Here is a 20,548-nt window from a genome sequence, read left to right as displayed (position 1 = left end):
GGCTGCACTTTTTTCCTTCTTCACTCTGAAAATTGAGAGAACCCTGAGAATCCCCCATAAGGAGACTGACTAGTCCAAAACCTGTCAAATTTGTTAGAGCTACTGTAAGTGAGAGAGATGTAGGAAATATGTAATATATAGTGCATTTTACTTTGGAAAATGTTTTTTCCCCCATGATAGTGGTCCTTTAAGGGTTTGACACTCCCGTGCAGCGTTGTGTAATGTGTTTCCTCACCGTATAAGTTGCCCACGAGGCGGCTGTTGGTGAGAGAAGGACTGGGATCTCCCCAGGGCTCCGCCTTGCTGTTGCCTCTCCAGGTCCCTTAGGGCCGGGCTGCTTGGACTGCTTCTCCTGGAGACGGGCCGGGCGTCGGGAGGGGCCTGAGACACGCTGGCTGTGAACTGCAGCTTCAGCTTCATGTGCTGGCTCAGCTGCAGGAGACAAATCCGGATTACGCTGGATGCATGGGGTAATGGCAGTGAGCAGGCAATGAAAGCATGGGGAAGCACAGAATATAGAAACATTGGGGGGGGGGGGGGGGGGATACAATCAGTACATTTTCTCACTAGTATTCTGATACTAGGCCAACCACAACCTCAAATCAGCATATAACCTTCTTCTGTCATCCTCTAGAAAATACATGACAAACTCTGGTTGGCAGAGGCATCAGATTTGGCCAAGCAGGTGGTTCCCACACTTTGCATTATGCTTGACGCACTCAAGACTATCAGGGAAGCTATGGTATACTGGAGGTGAAGCCCTAGTTCAGCAAGGAAGCCAAATGAAGCAGGGAGAGGGAAAGCATTAGGCATCAGTGAACTGTATAGGAGGGATCACTTGACGCCAGGGAATTGTATAGGGTAGGGAGGGAGCCACTAGACACCAAGGAACTGTATAGGGGAGAAAGGCAGACAGTTAGACAGCAGGGAACTGTATGGGGGGGAAGGGGGGCATTAGATACCAGGGAACTGTATAGTCAGGGAATGAGACACCAGGAAACTTTATAAGGTAGTGTGGAGGCCACTAGACATCAAGACTGGCCCACGGCTTGGCTCCAGTGTTGAATTTCCACCCACTTTGTATACGAGTTTGACACCACTGCTCTAGAATCCCATCCTCGCATACAAGACTTCTCACGAGCCTCAGCTTTCCTCTGGAATCCCCCTCCAAAACACATCTGTCACTCTCCAACCTTCAAAATCTTTAAAGAGAACCCGAGGTGGGTTCTGACAATGCTATCAGTACACAGAGGCTGGGTCTGCTTATACTGCCCAGCCTCGTCACTCCCCACTGATTGGAGGGAAGGGACGCGGGCGGGGACCGGAGCTATGGAGGAGGCGGGGGAGCGCCGAGACTGACAGCTGCAGATGTAAACAGTTGGCTGCGACACGCTGTGTGTCGCTAGCTTGGCTAATGATTTATGAATGCATAGCAGAGGGCAGGGGGAACTTAGGGGGGGGGGGGGGGGGGAAATCGGTATAGCAACAGAGGCTGGGCAGTATATGCAGACCCAGCCTCTATGTGCTGATAGCATTGTCAGAACCCACCTCAGGTTCTCTTTAAGAGCTTCCACAAAACTCATTTTATTCAGACAAGCATATGCTCTAACTTAGGCCATTCTCTTTCCAACCCTTGGACAAGTTGTACTACATACTAAATAGAACCGGAAAAAAAAACTCACCTCATATATTAGCCCACCTCTTGTTCCCTACCTATTCCTTTAGACTGTAAGCTGGCAAGGGCAGGGTTCTCACCCTTTTGTGTCTCGGAATTTGCTATACATTTTGTTCATCATGATAAATTTGTAACTGTAATTACTATGTCTACCATTTCTGTACCAGTGTCTATAGTTGGTGTACACTATTGCCTGTATTGCTATGTACCCCATGTTTGTTTCTTACTCTGTGCAGTGCCCCTGGATAGGCTGACGCTTCATAAATCAATAATAACCGTGTCAGGCCTGATGTACTGTATTGGTCAGCAATGACAGAGTAACAGCACCTCTGAGACATTCCAGATATTGCAGCTCCAGTAGGAGGAAGGGGAATACATGTTCTGGTCATTTCAGGTTATAGAGCTGCAGAGTACTATATACACCGTGCTATATACTATATTCTGCTTTTTAGTAGGAGGGTTATTTGGTTGCTGTGTTGTACATATCCAGCTCTTGTGAAAAGCAATCACAGGCTCTAAGAGAGGCACTAACCCCGGCAGCACCAGAGATCTGGGAACACACACAGAAAATATATACATTTGTAGGACTGCTGTCATGGCTCAGAAAAGAAAGCTCAGCTCTTCTTATTATGGGTTGTATAAACGCACAAAAGGTTAAATACACACCAGAGGGTTACGCACATACAAGGCTATTATAAACACATAAGACTGTTACACAAACACAAAAGGGTTATTGCTCACACACGAGGGAGGTTACAAATTAAGTAAGAGGGAGAGGGGTTATGCGCACACACACACCCCGGGGGAGGGGGGGGGTTGCGCACACACACACGGGGACGGGGGGGGGGTTGTTATGCGTGCGAACACACACGGGGGGGGGTGCGCACACAAACACGGTGGGGGGAGGGGGGGTGTTGTCAGCGCACACACACGGGGGAAGGGGGTTACGTACACACAGGGGGGGTTATGCGCGCACACACACGGGGGGTGCGCACACACAAACTGTGGGGGGTGTGTTAGCGCACACACACGGGGGGGAAGGGGGTTACGTACACACACGGAGGAGGGGGTTACGTACACACACGGAGGAGGGGGTTACGTACACACACGGGGGTTATGCGCGCACACACACGGGGGGGAAGGGGGTTACGTACACACACGGAGGAGGGGGTTACGTACACACACGGAGGAGGGGGTTACGTACACACACGGGGGTTATGCGCGCACACACACGGGGGGGAAGGGGGTTACGTACACACACGGAGGAGGGGGTTACGTACACACACGGGGGTTATGCGCGCACACACACGGGGGGGAAGGGGGTTACGTACACACACGGAGGAGGGGGTTACGTACACACACGGAGGAGGGGGTTACGTACACACACGGAGGAGGGGGTTACGTACACACACGGAGGAGGGGGTTACGTACACACACGGAGGAGGGGGTTACGTACACACACGGAGGAGGGGGTTACGTACACACACGGGGGTTATGCGCGCACACACACGGGGGGGGGAAGGGGGTTACGTACACACACGGAGGAGGGGGTTACGTACACACACGGGGGTTATGCGCGCACACACACGGGGGGTGCGCACACACATGGTGTGGGGGGTGTTAGCGCTTACACACACGGGGGGGAAGGGGTTACGTACACACGGGGGGGGGTTATGCGCACACACACGGGGGAAGTGAGAAGAGAGGGTTTTACATGGGGCCTACAAATGAATGGATAGGTACATCCAGTGTATTCCTTCACATCACAGGATGGAAGTGCTTCTTCTCTGGAGCTATGTACACAGTTCAGATTTTCCTTGGCCAAAATGATCACTTGTGGGCCCCATGTTATAATATCAAGAAAAGGACTGTACAAAAACTATATGAGGTGAAGCATTGTTTATCATGACATTATCATGTGTCTGTATAATGGATGTTGTGTAGTGGTCCACAGGACCACAGGACCCCTTTTAACGTGTTTTTATGGTCTTCTTTGTTCAATAAAATTTGCTATTTCTTGTATCATACTGGTAGTGCAGATTTTGTACAGTCCTTTTCTTGTTGATATTATAACATGGGGTCTACAAGTGATCATTTTGGCCAAGGAAAGTCTGAACTGTGTACATAGCTCCAGAGAAGAAGCACTTCCATCCTGCGATGTGAAGGAATACACTTCAGAACGTAGCCGCCAGGCCCTCTGACTGTGAGCTTGTTATGTGTTCTGATGAGTAAACCTCGGTGTGACCTTCAGCCTACCTTCCTCCGGCTGCTCTCCCCCTGTCATTATCGGAGTAGCATTATAAGTGCTGCAATGTTATTATGTCAGAGCCTCTCTCCAGCTCTGATGAGAACATAAGAGGCCCTGTATTGTTCCTCCGGGATTCATTATCCCTCAGATTGCCTACAATTATCTGATGACTCGCTCTCTGCAGAGGAAGGACATATGCCTTCCGTGGGCTGACGGAATTAACCTCCTGCAGCCAACGCCGACAGGCCTCAAGCTACAGTCTGGCTCTACCCAGAATGCAGTGCCAGTGCAGGTAGGTGAGACATCTACCCTGGCTTCTGGTATCTCTTGGTGACCTCTAAGGTCTACATAAGTAGATGCAGTCATTGGGGTTTGAGCATAAACTGCATATACACATATCTAGGTGGATGATTTCGCTATAGATCATGCATATGCCTACTCGTCTCCACGATGTGGAAGGTTTGGTGGAAGCGGCCGGACCTTACATTCCATTTCCAGGTTGTGATCAGTCAGTCTGTAGACACTCCGGATTTGTGTCTCGAGAGTTTTGGAGATTTTGTTATTATATATTCTCTTTAAGGCAGTTTCTCAACATTTTATTGGTATTTACCGCTTTCAAAACCCTGTACTCACCAAGTACCCCCCCCCCCCCAGCAGAGTAAACATGAGCACAAGTACCCCTTGACAAATATATACTTAATTATATACTTAATCGTAGGACATGATCATTGGTTGTAAACAATTTCCAAGCATTTACTATTGCTTTTAAATTAGCTAAAACAATAATTTGGAATTGTTTAAATAAATTATCATTTTCTAAAACTCTAAATTTGCTGATCTTGGTTAAATATATCAGGCCTGAGTGCCCCCTGGAACCATCTGAAGTACCCCTGGGGTACGTGTACCACACGTTGAGAACCCAGGTTCTAAGGGAATGGTCTGGACTGTCTCTCTCGCTCTCCTCTGTTGCTGTGGATCAAATTTTTGACTGGGGCCACCTGCACTACCCCCATCCGCCAGTAGAGTGCAGCAGGGGAAGTATCGTGCATTATCTGTTTTTAGCAGAGCTACATGTCCTCCTCACTCTTCTCTTCAGCCAAGCCATCCAGTCTGTCTCCCTGCAGCTCCTGATGCAGGTCACATGACCTGCAGGGACAGGAGCCGCAAGAGATGGACTGTACTGTGCAGCTGAAAAGAGTACTGAAGAGGAGCAGTACCCCCGGTAATAACAGGTCATACATGACATTTCTGCTCTCAGCCCCCCATATGCCAGCCGGGGTCACAGAGCCCCAGATCTGGAGTATATGTACAGCTGCTCAAGATATCGCAGGCCTCCCTCACAAGGGATCAGGAATGCTATCACCTGCCGCCTCTAGTTTCAGATTCTATAACTGGCCTTAGGACACAGCCAGCACATCAGATCTTAGGCCTGGTTCCCACTACACTGGATGCACAACAGTGACTTCACAGTGCACAGTATCCTCAGTAGATATGCTGTGCCCCGTTGCGTATCCCACTGCCCATTGTTGTGCATCCATTCCGCTGTCCCCATCGCCACCATCGCTCGGGCTCCCCTGCAAAGGACACTATATAGATCGGAGTCCTGGTAAAAGAATCAAGCTCCCATTGGATAGCAATGAGAATACTTCCTAGCAACAGGGTGTATTCTCAATGGTCCACCACTTAAGCAACAGGGAGGATTCTCATTGGTTTACTATCAGGATTCTCATTGGGTTTTATGTAATCCAGTGGGAGCCCGCTTCTGCCAGGACTCTATACACTGGCCGAGTGTCCCGTCCGGTGCAGCCGAGCTGTGTGGCAGCAGTGACAAAGGACCTGAGATAACCGAAGACAGAACAACAGAGCAGGAATGTACCCGGCCACACTGTCCATTCTCATAGATGTGCACTGATTGCATCAGTCATCCGCTTTATCGGCATTTTGCGAATTATTGTGCGGGTTCCAAATTTACATTCCACTAACTGCAATGGATCAATGCAGACTCAGAAGAGTGTTGAACATGTCCATTTCTCCCATGAGGAAACAGTGGTGGGGCTTTCATGAACAAGTGAACCTGAGAGCTATGCCGGTGGCTGCCTTGCTAGTGGTAGGTTTTCACTAAGCCCTAACTAGCTGGACAGGTCAAAGGTGATGTTCCAGACTAAATAGGATACCCTGGTCCTCTGAGTCTGGGGGGTTGGGAAATAGCCTAACAACCTGTTCCCATAAAAACCTAATTGTTAACAAACCTTCAGAGAAGCCTCGGAAATTAAAATGGATGAGATGGCAGGAAACAGAAAGGCCCTGTGTTACGAAAATCTTAAAATGTAAAATATATGTAAACATGTACAATTAATAAGTATTTTTCTTCCAGAGTAAAATGAGCCATAAATTACTTTTCTCCTATGTTGTATGCTGTAACTTACAGTAGGTAGTAGAAATCTGACAGAACTGACAGGTTTTGGACTAGCCCATCTCTTCATGGGGGGATCACAGGGATTTCTTTATTTTCAAAATGCACTTAGTGAATGGCAGTTGCTCCGTCCAACTGCCCCAAAAAAGCGTACGGTGAGCAGGCAGGCAGGCCGGCATCTTTGTATAAATCTTTGTCAGAAGTGTCCTTATAAAGAATAAAGACCATGCTGAGAATCCCCTGTGGAGATATGGACTAGCCCAAAACCTGTCAGTAATGTCAGATTTTACTACTTACTGTAAATGCCAGCAACATAGGAGAAAAGTAATTTATGGCTCATTTTACCTAGAAAGAAACATACTTCTTATTTGTATGCGTTTTGAATTTTAATATTTGCACGACAGTTCTTCTTTAAGGAGGCCAAGGCTCCAAATCGGGCTGTAGGGTCACAGGACGAGGAGGAATGGGAATGTGGCCTTTGGCCTGGAGAGAACATGATCACACATCCCTGCAAATCACCACTTCTCACCTCAAATAGGCCAGACTTTAAAGCCATAAAAGTGACTCCGATGGTCACTGAGCTGCCTTTCCGACAGAATCCTAGCCTGCTGATGGGAGTGTAGCACACCATGGCCTCCTGGGCCGCTTGCGTCAGACGGCGCTCCTCTTCCGACAGACATCTACCTGTCGTGACAGGGAAGGAGACGTTAGGGAGCCGTTACTTGCGTTCCTCCCTCACAGCTCTGCAGGTTCCCGCCTTAATGGCCGCCACTCACCACCTGCTGCTGTATTGGTCTCTGGCGACCACACCAGGCGGACGGCCAGGAAGTCCTGCAGGTCGTTCAGCAAAGTGTAGGTGACCCGGAAGGTCCTGTGCACCTGCACCGGAGAGTCACAGCGAGCGGTCATCACAAAGCGCGGCCTCTCCAAACGAATACTTGGGAGCCTGAAAGAGAAGACCGTAGCGATTAACCAAAACTACTTCCTGTTTGGTACGTTCTACCGAGGAGTTTACCTTACTTACTTATAGTGGGTGAAAATCCCAGATGTATATGGCAGTTTTGGGGTGGACCAGTGAATTATAGCAACTAATGGAACCTCCAAACCCTGAAGAGACAGAGAACACAACATGTGACCATCGGAAACATCCTGGGAGGTAGACAGAACAAAACGTGGCGCGAGAGGTGTGGAAAACCTTGTCAAGATCTAACCAAGCTTTCAAATGACTCCTTCCCGGAAAGAAATGTAACTGTTTCTTTGGAACTAACCTTAAAGAGAAACTCCGACCAAAAATTTAACTTTATCCCAATCAGTAGCTGATACTACTGTATATGTGTGGTGTTTTTTCTGATAGTATGGCTGACAGCTCCTCTTTAAGAAATTTGAGAAATCTATTCCTTTTCACCAACAGACCATCAGGGAGCACTGTATGGCTGATATTGTGGTGAAACCCCTCCCACAAGAAACCCCTCCCACAAGAAAAGTACGTACTTTTTTTTGGCAGTTTTCTGTCTGTGAACCGTGTTGCATTGTAGAAAATAGCTGTTAACCAGCTGAGCGGTCTGGACGAGCTCAGCTCGTCCAACACCGCCAGCGGCTGCCGCTCAGGCCCTGCTGGGCCGATTTTGATGAAATAAAAAGCAGCACACGCAGCCGGCACTTTGCCAGCCGCGTGTGCTGCCTGATCGCCGCCGCTCTGCGGCGATTCGCCGCGAGCAGCGGCGAAAGAGGGCCCCCCTAGCCGCCTGAGCCCTGCGCAGCCGGAACAAAAAGTTCCGGCCAGCGCTAAGGGCTGGATCGGAGGCGGCTGACGTCACGACGTCGGCTGACGTCGATGACGTCACTCCGCTCGTCGCTATGGCGACGATATAAGCAAAACAAGGAAGGCCACTCATTGCGGCCTTCCTTGTTTATTCTGGGCGCCGGAGGCGATCGGAAGATCGCCTCCGGAGCGCCCTCTAGTGGGCTTTCATGCAGCCAACTTTCAGTTGGCTGCATGAAATAGTTTTTTTTTTATTTAAAAAAAACCCTCCCGCAGCCACCCTGGCGATTTAATCAGAACGCCAGGGTGGTTAAAGCTGTTTCCAACTGTCAAAAACCATGCAGCAGCTACATCACCTGCCAACACTAAAATGTTTACCGGAGTTCCTCTTTAAAGAGGAGCTGTCAGCCATACTATCAGGAAAAAAAAACACACATATACAAGTAGATAAAAACTTGCTCTACTTACATAACATATGTATTGCACTGTCCACGTTTTGATTTTAGTGATTTTTCTACAGTTTAAAAAAAAAAAAAAAAAAAAGAGAAAATCCTTCTTAGCGTTTCCCATTTTACCCGTGGCTATTTTGAAGCCAATCCTGATGTCATTTCCTCCCTTACTCTCCTGTCTGATTGTGTATGCATTGCCCGCCCTTCACTATAGAAAGTGCATTGTCTCAGCATAAGACATATTGGCCAATCAGAGAAGAACAGTGGTGTGGGAGGGGAAAACAGGAGGGAAAGAGGCTTCAGCCAATCAGGCTGCATTAGTTAAGTCTGAGGTGAAGTAGAGAAGCAAAAAAAAAAAAAAAAAAAAAGGACAACCCAGCATGCCCTACAACTTCCTTTGTGTGTACCAAATAAGTCAGGTAAACTGGGGAATGATCATTTATCAACAAGAAAAGTAATAGTGATTTTAACTTTTGGGTTGCCTGGTTAGCATCCTTATTACTTGTTTACCAGATAAAAATTTAAGATTGATTTTTGATTTTATGCCGACAGTTACTCTTTAAGGATTATCACTGCACTTGAAACCACAGTTTTACTCCCAAGATATCTCCTGGAGAAGTACTACTGCTGCTCAGAGCGTCAGGAGAAAGCACCCTGGGCCACACACATATAATTAGAGACAGCCTAATTACTCCAAGCAACAAAGTCTAGCCCAATTAATACGTTGCCTGGAGTGAGTGAATTATGGCAACATATAAATATGTGAGTATTTACTACACCTTATTTGAACTGCAGGAAAGCCTTGTAAGAAATATCTTCTACCACTACACGAGGCACCCGGCTGGCTCTTATTTCATTCTGCTGTGATCCGGAGGCGGATAAAAAACAAGTGCAGCTGTAAGCGGCTCCATGCTACTGTGCAGGCATGGCTGTACTGACGCAGGCGCTGTACGGCCACGTGCATGAAAAGGAGCGCGGGCACAAACTTTAAGGGCATCCCGGGCTGCAGCGGTGGTCTCAGGGAGAATGTGGGAAGCTTCAGAGGTGAGGGGGGGGGATACATGGCTGATCGTGGGATCAGGGGAATCGGAGGAGGCCTGTACTACAGCACAAGGAGACCTGGTATCACTAGAGCAAGGAGGTGACCCGGGGGAGGGGTCACACACTGTAGCTCCGCCCATATTACACACGCCAGCATATTAAGGATATTACGCTGTGCAGCTTGGTACCGAAGTGTCGACCAATGACAGTCTAGCACAGGCATGGGCAAACGTGGCTCTCCAGCTGTTAAGGAACTACAAATCCCACAATGCATTTTCTGTTATGATCATGACTGTGGCTGTCAGACTCCTGCAATGCATTGTGGGACTTGTAGTTCCTTAACAGCTGGAGGGACAAGTTTGCCCATGCCTGGTCTAGGAGGTGTAAAAGGTGAACGGGTGGAATGACTGGCCCTCGACAAAAAATTAGATATGAAGAAGAATTTCTAAGAAAATTATCACAGAAATAATACCGAATATTGACAAAACTGAATAAAGAAATTTTGCCCCAACAGCATTTCTTACCTCTTTGGCATCCTCAGGGGGGCGCTCTCCGGCCTGCAGCTGAAACAGGAAGTTGTGCTCCTCCAGGGAGCAGAGCATGCTGGGTAACTGGGAAGAGCAGCTGTGCAGTCGCAGGAACGAGGCCATGCTGATGTCTCCTGACTGGTGACTGAGGACAGAGAAGACGAGGATGTGAAATCTCACTTCATTATTGCTATGCAGTTACAGAGCGCTGACATCTTCTGCAGCACTTTACAGAGTACATAGTCATGTCACCGACTGTCCTCAGAGGACCTCACACTCTAATCCTACCATAGTCATAAACTAATGTTCTCCCATATTATTATTATGTATTTATATAGCACTGACATCTTCTGCAGCACTTTACAGAGTACATAGTCATGTCACTGACTGTCCTCAGAGGAGCTCACAATCTAATACTACCATAGTCATAAACGAATGTCCTACCAGAATATTATTATTGTGTATTTATATAGCACTGATATCTTCTATAGCACTTCACAAAGTATATAGTCATGTCACTGACTGTCCTTAGAGAAGCTCACAATCTAATCCTACCATAGTCATAGTCTAATGTCCTACCTTATTATTATTATGTATTTATATAGCACTGACATCTTCTGCAGTGTTGTACAGAGTACTTAGTCATGTCACTGACTGTCCTCAGAGGAGCTCACAATCTAATCCTACCATAGTCATAATCTAATCTCCTACCATATTATTATGTATTTATATAGCCCTGACATCTCCCGCAGCACATTACAGACTATGCTGAATAGGTCACGTCATCTTCTGTAAGGGGAAAGGAACTCTATTCCCTCCAGTGCAAACTGTATTAATCCGAGGCCTAATACACAATTATGAAAAAGGATACCCCAGCATACAAGGATACTGACTTCAGGGGGAGGGGGTGCTTACTAGCTCCACACCTGTATGTGTTCCGCCCACTTGTCCAGGCATACCCGCACGTGCCGTAGCTTCAAGCTCCCATGGCGGTGTTGGCGTCTTCCACCACCGCAAAGCATGCCAGGATATGTAGTCCTTCCATGTGAGTACATCTTCCCAGGCATGCATTGCTGCGGCCTGGGTTAAGCGACAACGGCACTTCAAACACCTGCAAGTCTGCCAATACCCCCTTTCCCATGAGAAATCTTTACCTTTTCTCTGATAGATCATCAGGGGGGTCTGTGTGGCTGCTATTGTGGTGAAGCCCCACCCACAGTGTGATCTCATGACCAAGGATACTTTCCTCCTATGTTGCTGTCACTTACAGTAGGTACTAGAAATCTGACAGAAGCAACAGGTTTTGGACTAGTCCATCTCTTCATGGGGGGATTTTCAGGGATTTATTTATTTTCAAAAGCACTTAGTGAATGCCAGTTGCTCTGTCCAACTGCCAAAAAAACTGTGTAGGGAGCAGGGAAGCTGGCCAGCATGTTTAAATCATTTTTAGGGAATATCTTTATAAAGAATAAAAGCCTTGCTTAGAATCCCCTATGAAGAGATGGACTAGTCCAAAACCTGTTGCTGCTTTCAGATTTCTACTACCTACTGTAAGTGACAGCAACATAGGAGAAAAGTAATTTATGGCTCATTTTACTCTGGAAAAAACGTACTTCTTATTGGTCTATGTTTGCAGATATTTTACAATTTTTCGCAAAAGTACCCCTTTCAGATGTCACCACCAGTATGCATTTCAGAATGTAAATCAGGGCGAAGAAATATTTTACAATGGGCAATCTGAGTAAATAATGTATACATTAATATTGTAAAAAAGAAGCAATTCTATACATTACATTATTTTCACTACAGGTCCTCTTTAATGTGTGACAAAGGAAACCGTTCTGTGCCTTACCAGACATTGTCCACCAGCAGCACGGAGCCATCGGGCATGACGGGAAGGTAACTGGCGTTGAAGTTGGGGATGATCCGTACATCCCGAATACAGAGGTCATCCTGAGAGGAGGTGTTGAGCACTGAGAGAGGGAGAGAGACAGGGGAGGGTGAGGCGGTAATAACATCTACTTACACTCACTGTTCCCGCTTCTCCCGGGCCTCACCTTTCAGAGCTGTAAGATGCTTCCCGGATACGTTGAACTGGCGGCACCTGAGGGTGGGAGGTGGGAGCACGGTGAGGAGGGTACTCACTGCCAGAGAGAAGAGAGGTCACTCAGAGAGGGGGCAGAGCTTCTAAAAGGAGGGGGAGGCTTCTAACAAAGGGAAAAGTTAGTAGGAAGCTTAAAGCGAACCTGTAATGCCTCAGAACGTCACCAAACCAACCATACTGACCAAACGCTAACCTGTGGTGCCTCAACTTCCTCTACTTCTGGGTTCCCTGGTGCCCACCATTCCTGACGGTAAAGCAGACCCAAGCCGAAGCTCAGATGAAAAAACAACAAACTCCTGTAAGAAATCTTTGGAAGGTCTGCAAGCGGCAAAGAGGCACTGAAGGACACTGTGCGAAGCCTCCACAGGATCCACAGGATCCTCCTTCTAAGGTAAGTTTGTGATTTTTGACCCGAGCTTAGGCTTGGATACACTTTAAAAGAGAGACAGGAAACAGACAGCACACCACTACGCTAAGGAAAATGAATGTTCTGGCAGGTAAGACAGACAGGGCAGTGCTGTACTCTCAGCACTATCTCGTATGGCAAGTTTTTCAACTTTTTGAAAGATTATGAAAGCTGCCATTACGCACTTTATAATCAACACTGTTTTTTTTGGTTGATCCGGATGAAAATCTAGTATGCGTCCCTAAAGGTCATTTGCCTTCTGTCTGGAGATTGGCCAATAGCTGATGCTATTTTTATACCTGTACAAAGGAGCCTTCCACATGTTCTCCCCTTCTGCATACAACAAAACAGGCTTCTACTAGATGAGTGTCCAAAGCTACCAGGAAAAAATCTGGTTGGAGATAGATTATATATATATATATATATATATATATATATATATATATATATATATATATATATATATATTTTTTTTTTTTATTATTTTTTTTTTAGGGGTATACAAAGTTTAAAAGACCGCTATAGCAATAAAAAGCAAGTTTGGGCTAGTCTATCTCCTCATGGGGGATTTTCAGGGTTTGGTTTTAAAACTCAATTTTTTGAATGGCAGTTGCTAAATTTAACTGCCAAAATAGTAGATACCAGCAAGCCTCCTTACTTGCTTGTACACTATTTTGGCAGTCAAACTCAGAACGTCCTCTCTGCTCTAAACGATACGCAACAGCGTAATGACCTTTAAAGAAAAACATTTCTTTGATACAGCGGTTACAAATACTGCAATAAATCTGCAGCATGTCTACTTCCTGCTTTCATGGACGCAGACAAAGGGTTAATATCCCGTGTTAACTTAGCTGCTATGTCAGTCAGCTAAGATCAAATTACAGTGGTGATTCGTCACAGATGAGGGGGGATTAGACTGGCCAAACTCACTAAATACATACAGGGTGCATTTCTCTGCTTTCCTTCTGTCCTGTGCAAGAGTTTAGGTCCATTTTAAGCAAAAGCTTTTGAAAAAACCCTGAGAATCCCCAACGAGAATATGGATTAGTCCAAAAGCTGTCATTTGTCAGGTTTTAACTGATTAAGTTTCCCCCGCCCCCCACTAGTGGCCCTTAAAACAAGGTCCAACATTCTAAATAAAATATTGCAAATATATTATATCTTGCATAGTTTTCCCAGATACTAATCTGAGAATGTGTGTGAATACATGGAGGCACCACAACATCAAAGCTCACATGTCCATTTCATATGTATGCAGTTTGGAATTGGGCCAATCAAACGCACTTTCTGACCAGCCTGCCTCCAAACGGAATACAATTTGCATTAAGTTTGCATGCACAGCAGAATGACTGGGATCCCATCGGCCATCTTTAGTTATGTCTGGTCTGGTTGTGCTGTGAGACATTACAGATGACATTACAGAAGACACAGGACAGTGAGACCCCTGCATGCAGAGTGACAGAAAGAGACATTAGGTGGGTTAGTACAAGGCATGTTATCCACAAGGGACAGTTTCACTGCAATTCTTCCAGTACCACCAACATACTATTCATTATTGTTGTTTGGGAACGCTCAACGTCCAATTCACTCCTATTTAGAGTACCGTGGGATCGCCCTAAAAAGCAATTAAAAAACGCATAACCCCTGAGGAGTCATATCCCCAGCAGAACGCGTAGGTACAGAAGGTACAGAGAAAGCCACTTATAAATCAGATCTCTCACGAAATGCATATGGGAGGAGCTTGGAGATAGACAGTCCCTGATGAGTCATGTCTCTGAAGAAACTCGTAGGATGGGCTTGGAGGTACATAGACAGCCCCTGATGACTTACAGTGGTGTGAAAAACTATTTGCCCCCCCTCCTGATTTCTTATTCTTTTGCGTGTTTGTCACACTTATATGTTTCTGCTCATCAAAAACCGTTAACTATTAGTCAAAGATAACATAAATGAACACAAAATGCAGTTTTAAATGATGGTTTTTATTATTTAGTGAGAAAAAAAACTCCAAATCTACATGGCTCTGTGTGAAAAAGTGATTGCCCCCCTTGTTAAAAAATAACAACTGGTTTATCACACCTGAGTTCAATTTCTGTAGTCACCCCCAGGCCTGATTACTGCCACACCTGTTTCAATCAAGAAATCACTTAAATAGGAGCTATCTGACACAGAGAAATAGACCAAAAGCACCTCAAAAGCTAGACATCATGCCAAGATCCAAAGAAATTCAGGAACAAATGAGAACAAAAGTAATTGAGATCTATCAGTCTGGTAAAGGTTATAAAGCCATTTCTAAAGCTTTGGGACTCCAGCGAACCACAGTGAGAGCCATTATCCACAAATGGCAAAAACATGGAACAGTGATGAACCTTCCCAGGAGTGGCCGGCCAACCAATATTACCCCAAGAGCACAGAGGAAACTCATCTGAGAGGCCACAAAAGACCCCAGGACAACATCTAAAGAACTGCAGGCCTCACTTGCCTCAATTAAGGTCAGTGTTCACGACTCCACCATAAGAAAGAGACTGGGCAAAAGCGGCCTGCATTGCAGATATCCAAGGCGCAAACCACTTTTAAGCAAAAAGAACATTAAAGCTCGTCTCAATTTTGCTAAAAAAACATCTCAATGATTGCCAAGACTTTTGGGAAAATACCTTATGGACCGACGAGACAAAAGTTGAACTTTTTGGAAGGTGCGTGTCCCGTTACATCTGGCGTACAAGTAACACAGCATTTCAGCAAAAGAACATCATACCAACAGTAAAATATGGTGGTGGTAGTGTGATGGTCTGGGGTTGTTTTGCTGCTTCAGGACCTGGAAGGCTTGCTGTGATAGATGTAACCATGAATTCTACTGTCTACCAAAAAATCCTGAAGGAGAATGTCCGGCCATCTGTTCGTCAACTCAAGCTGAAGCGATCTTGGGTGCTGCAGCAGGACAATGACCCAATGACAATGAGCGCTGGGAAAACTAATCCAAAAACATGGCCTGACATACCACTGCTATGCAGACGACACTCAACTATATCTTTCCTTCAAGCCTGGTGTGACAGACCCAACTCTAACTATAAACGCCTGCTTACGTGACCTACAGCAATGGATGAATGACAACTGGCTGAAACTAAATGCAGACAAAACTGAAGTCCTTCTGATAGGAGGGCAGAGCATGATAACAAAACAACTTAACTTGCAGTCTTCACCACTGGGAATAGGAGGCACGGATCTGCGCAGCTCTGATCATGTGCGTAGCCTGGGAGTTCTAATTGATTGGGATTTAAACTTCAGAACTCAAATCTCTGCTGTGGTGAAATCATCCTATTTTCACCTGAAGAACATTGCAAAAATCAAGCACCTCATACCCCCAGAAGATCTGCCAACCTTAGTCCACGCCTTCATCACATCCCGACTGGACTACTGCAATGCTCTCTACACTGGCCTTCCAAAAAAGGTCTTGTACCGCCTACAGCTGATACAGAATACTGCTGCCAGACTGCTAACCAACCAACCCCGTCACTGCCACATAATGCCAGTCCTGCACTCCCTTCACTGGCTACCTATAGAATGGAGGGTCCTATTCAAGATCGGCCTACTGACATTTAAATCCCTGAATAATTTAGGCCCTGGATACATGAAAGATATGTTGCAGCTGCGTAGCAATCCCCGCATTCTCAGATCAACAGGTTCTAATAATCTAGTCATACCCAGAGTCCACTTGGAAACTTTTGGTCCCAGAGCCTTCTGTCATGCTGCCCCTACGTTTTGGAACTCCTTACCTCAACAGATCAGGACAGCTCCATCCCTGGACGTGTTTAAATCCAGACTGAAAACCCACCTGTTCAGTTTGGCATTTGCAGAAATATAACTTTTGTTGTGTGAATACTTCATCCTACTAATTACTGAATCTGAGAGAGCCTAAGCGCTTTGAGTCCTATGGGAGAAAAGCGCTATAGAAATGTTATTGTATTGTATTGTAAAACACACCAGCAAATCCACCTCTGAATGGCTGAAGAAAAACAAAATGAAGACTTTGGAGTGGCCTAGTCAAAGTCCTGACCTCAATCCTATTGAGATGTTGTGGCATGACCTTAAAAAGGCAGTTCATGCTAGAAAACCCTCAAATAAAGCTGAATTACAATTCTGCAAAGATGAGTGGGCCAAAATTCCTCCAGAGCGCTGTAAAAGACTCGTTGCAAGTTATCGCAAACGCTTGATTGCAGTTATTCCTGCTAAGGGTGGCCCAACTAGTTATTAGGTTCAGGGGGCAATTTCTTTTTCACACAGCTCCATGTAGGTTTTGAGCTTTTTTTCTCACTAAATAATAAAAACCATTATTTAAAACTGCATTTTGTGTTCAATTATGTTATCTTTGACTAATAGTTAATGGTTTTTGATGAGCAGAAACATTTAAGTGTGACAAACATGCAAAAGTGCAAACAGTTTTTCACACCACTGTATATCTCTAATGAAACACATGGGAAGGAGCTTGGAGGTACATAGACAGCCCCTGATGAGTTATATCTCTAATGAAACACATGGGGAGGAGCTTGGAGGTACACAGATAGCCCCCTTGCTGAGTCATATCTCTCTCAAAATGCGTAAAACACCAAGTGGTCCGTTGGCGAGTGTGCTTGCAAAGTGGGAGTGTCTGTCTTCCTTCCCAGTGGTGGCGCGTCCCGGTGGAGTGCAACATGGTATTTATACGCCCATACTATACATACAGTATTAACTATGTGTGGTTTTTAGTTGTTTTTTTAGTGTGAACCCCCAGGTGCTTTGAATAGGGGGCAATTGGACCTTGAGCGCAACTTCCCAAACTACATTGTGGATCGCTGGAATCAGTGGGTCAAATGGCATCCTATGTTCGAGCACAGTTGTAACATTTATCTAATATTATTCAACACAACAATGACAAGTTATACATGGCACAACAGAATACACACCAAGCTAATCCCGCTAGTCACACGCCCGCTCTCCTGAGCCTAAACACAACAGTCTACCAGCATTGAGATGCCAATAAGTTACATGTAGCAACAAATTACATACAAATGTATGCAGCCTGGAATCAAATTCAATAGCGGATGATCCTGATTGGTCCAGCTGCATACATTTCCACAGAACCAGCTACCGATTTCTATCAGCTCCTACTGTAGCTTGTATGCAAAATCTCTAGTTGTATCCCACACCCAAGGCATTAAATAAATGTTTCACACACCCATGGACATCGTTATCAGGATGTACATGTTAATATTTACATATAATTAGTGTTAGCTGATAAGCACTCCTTTCACTACCAGTTGTTCCACACTTTACCAATCCTACACATTACAATTAACTGCAGGCATATAATAGACCTGCCAATCACCGCTGTTCTGTAACTGGTGCCGATGGTCTCGCAGGCAGGACATGGCTTCATTATTTTGGCCAATCACTGCACTTGGTCAGTAGATGTGACCTATCAGATGTCAGTAGGCGTCATTACTTTGTTTTTTAAGGAAAGACACCCACTGACAGGTCACTGCTACTGAGCAAGTGCAGTGATTGGCCCAAATGACAGAGCCATGTCCCACTCGCAAGCCAATCGGTACCAGTTACGGAGAAGTGGGCATTCGTGAATGGCGGGTCTGACATTCAATGATTGGATATGGCGGTCCATGTGTACGCGCTGAAACAGCCTTATCAGTCCGCCGACAAGGCGTACACACGCACTACTGTCGGCTGAACGTCCGCCCAGCGGGATGGTCTGAGGGACCCGTCGTTTCCGGCCGTAGTGCGTGTGTACGCACCTTAAAGGAGAACTGAAGAGAGAGGTATATGGAGGCTGTCATGTTTATTTCCTTTTAGACAATACCAGTTGCCTGGCAGCCCTGCTGATCCTCTGCCTCTAATACTATTAGCCATAGCCCCTAAACAAGCATGCAGCAGATCAGGTGTTTCAGTGGTTCAGACTTATAAGTCTGATCTGACAAGACTAGCTGCATGCTTGTTTCTGGTTTTAATCAGATACTACTGCAAAGAAATAGACCAGCAGGGCTGACAGGCAACTGGTATTGATTAAAAGGAAATAAACATGACAGCCTCCATATACCTCTCTCTTCAGTTCCCCTTTAAAGTGGATCCGAGGTGAACTTTTACACATTGCATAATTGTGTTCCTTTCCAATTGTTTATAGGGCATTCCTCAAGCCAAATATTTTTTTGTTTTTGTTTTAATACTCTAATTCCCTATAAACTAAAAAAGCCACGCCCACAGGTTTTCAGAGAGCCAAGGCAGTAGCAAGGGCTCATGGGAGCTCAGTCTGGGCAGGAGGAGGGGGGAGGTGTTACTAGCCATTGATTTCAGAGGCAGAAGGGAGGAGGAGAGGGGATTAGGCTGATGGCTCAAGATGCAGATAAGCTTGCCTCTGTGTAATGTTTACAAACAACATGGCTGCTGTCATTGTATCACAGGAAGAAATATTCTTATTCTATTACAGCTGTTTGCAGCTAGATTTGCTGTGTAAACCATCTGAACTTTAGTCATCTCGGATCCGCTTTAAGGGAGAGGAATTAGTTTACAGGATAAGAAAGAGAAATCATGCTAATGGCAAGTATTAACTAGAACAAAAATGCAGAACAATCCTGCAGATATGTTCTCATTTTGACAGGCCCAGATTGTAACCAGAGCAGGATCATCTACCAGGCAACCTAGCCAGGTGCCTAGGGCCTAGTGAGTTTCGAGGGGTCCATCTGCCACCTTCTCTGGCCTCTCTTTTTATTTCAACTTACCAAATGGACCGCCAAATCATCTGCCTTGCCTAGGGCCCCCTAACATAAGAGAAGAAGGACGGGCTCTGTCAAACGTTACAGAGCTTTATTGTTCTAATACAGCCGTGTTGGAACAGTAAACAGGCACGTGGGTGCCGGGGACACACAAGCCTGGCAGCCATTTTGTGTGTCAGCCCCCGTACAAGCGTGACTGCATGGGAGAGGGCCGTCAGGCTTGCACCCGCCCACTTACAGTAGCAACGCTGCGGTGCTGAGACAATGAGGCTCAGTAACTCTTTGGCAGAGGCTGGTTTTGTTCTCTTTGGTTTCTGTTGATTTGTATTCACTCCCTTCACCATAAACCTGCAACTATATATTTTTTTAAATAGAAAATCTCTTCATTTGTGGCCTTCATCAATAATGTAGCGTGCGTGCATTATTGATCTTGGCATCATTATAGGAAATGAGGACAGCATGAGGTACATCAAAGCCTGCCTGCTGACAGCACAAATCCCCCTCCTGGCTCTCCGCCTGCTGTCTAAGCTCATGCTGCCCGATCCCTTAAAGGGAACCTGAGGCGAGGTAAAGAGCGATCCTATGCAGCGGGGGCTGTGCCCGTGTGATATAAGGAGGAAACTCCTGCAGCTGGGGTAGCTGGGCAATGCAAGCAGGCAGTCTGCAGGAAGCGCTGGTTTCCTGCAGAGAGCGATAGCCGAGCACTTTCACCCCACCGCTCATAATGGAGTCGGCAGCATGATGCACTGATCTCTCCGATCTGCTGGACTTTAGTTATTTTCTGAGTTATGTTGGGGGTGGAGTGAGAGTGTTGCAAGAAGCATATCATGGGAGAAAGCAGTGGCAACAACCAGGGAACCCTTCTTTAAGAAATTGATGGCACCATTTCCAGACTTTCAGACGTTAGAGGATGAGAGAAAACTATACATCATACATGTCAAACTCTGGCCAACGGGCCAAATCTGGGCCTTGTGGCGATTAAAGCCATTGTTACCCAATCAAATAAACAAGTCAGATACTCACCTAAGGAGAGGGAAGGCTCTGGTCCTAATGAGCTTTCCCTCTCCTCTCCTGGTGCCCTCCGTGCTGCGCTGGCTCCCTCGTTCCAATCCCCCGCCGCGGGGGACTTCGGAAGTCTTCGGGAGCACTCGGGCTCCCGAAGACAGAC

At 46.1% G+C, this 20,548-nt stretch overlaps 1 protein-coding gene across 1 annotated transcript in view; it reads right to left on the bottom strand.

Annotated features, from left to right (window-relative positions):
* The window catches only part of TRAPPC14 (trafficking protein particle complex subunit 14), a 42,627-nt gene that overhangs the window by 2,265 nt on the left and 19,814 nt on the right, over positions 1–20,548 (bottom strand). The window contains exons 4-10 of the mRNA XM_068272127.1: positions 12,173–12,259; positions 11,968–12,088; positions 10,113–10,260; positions 7,361–7,443; positions 7,113–7,282; positions 6,866–7,020; positions 236–432 (exon numbers count right to left, since the gene is read on the bottom strand). Coding sequence (XP_068128228.1) covers positions 236–432; positions 6,866–7,020; positions 7,113–7,282; positions 7,361–7,443; positions 10,113–10,260; positions 11,968–12,088; positions 12,173–12,259 — 961 coding nt within the window. The remainder of the gene's footprint in view (positions 1–235; positions 433–6,865; positions 7,021–7,112; positions 7,283–7,360; positions 7,444–10,112; positions 10,261–11,967; positions 12,089–12,172; positions 12,260–20,548) is intronic.

Source organism: Hyperolius riggenbachi, chromosome 3, assembly GCF_040937935.1.
Source record: "Hyperolius riggenbachi isolate aHypRig1 chromosome 3, aHypRig1.pri, whole genome shotgun sequence".
Classification (NCBI taxonomy): Eukaryota; Metazoa; Chordata; class Amphibia; order Anura; family Hyperoliidae; genus Hyperolius; species Hyperolius riggenbachi.
The sequence above is the reverse complement of the archived record's forward strand: the minus strand, read 5'-3'. Positions and strand labels throughout refer to the sequence as shown.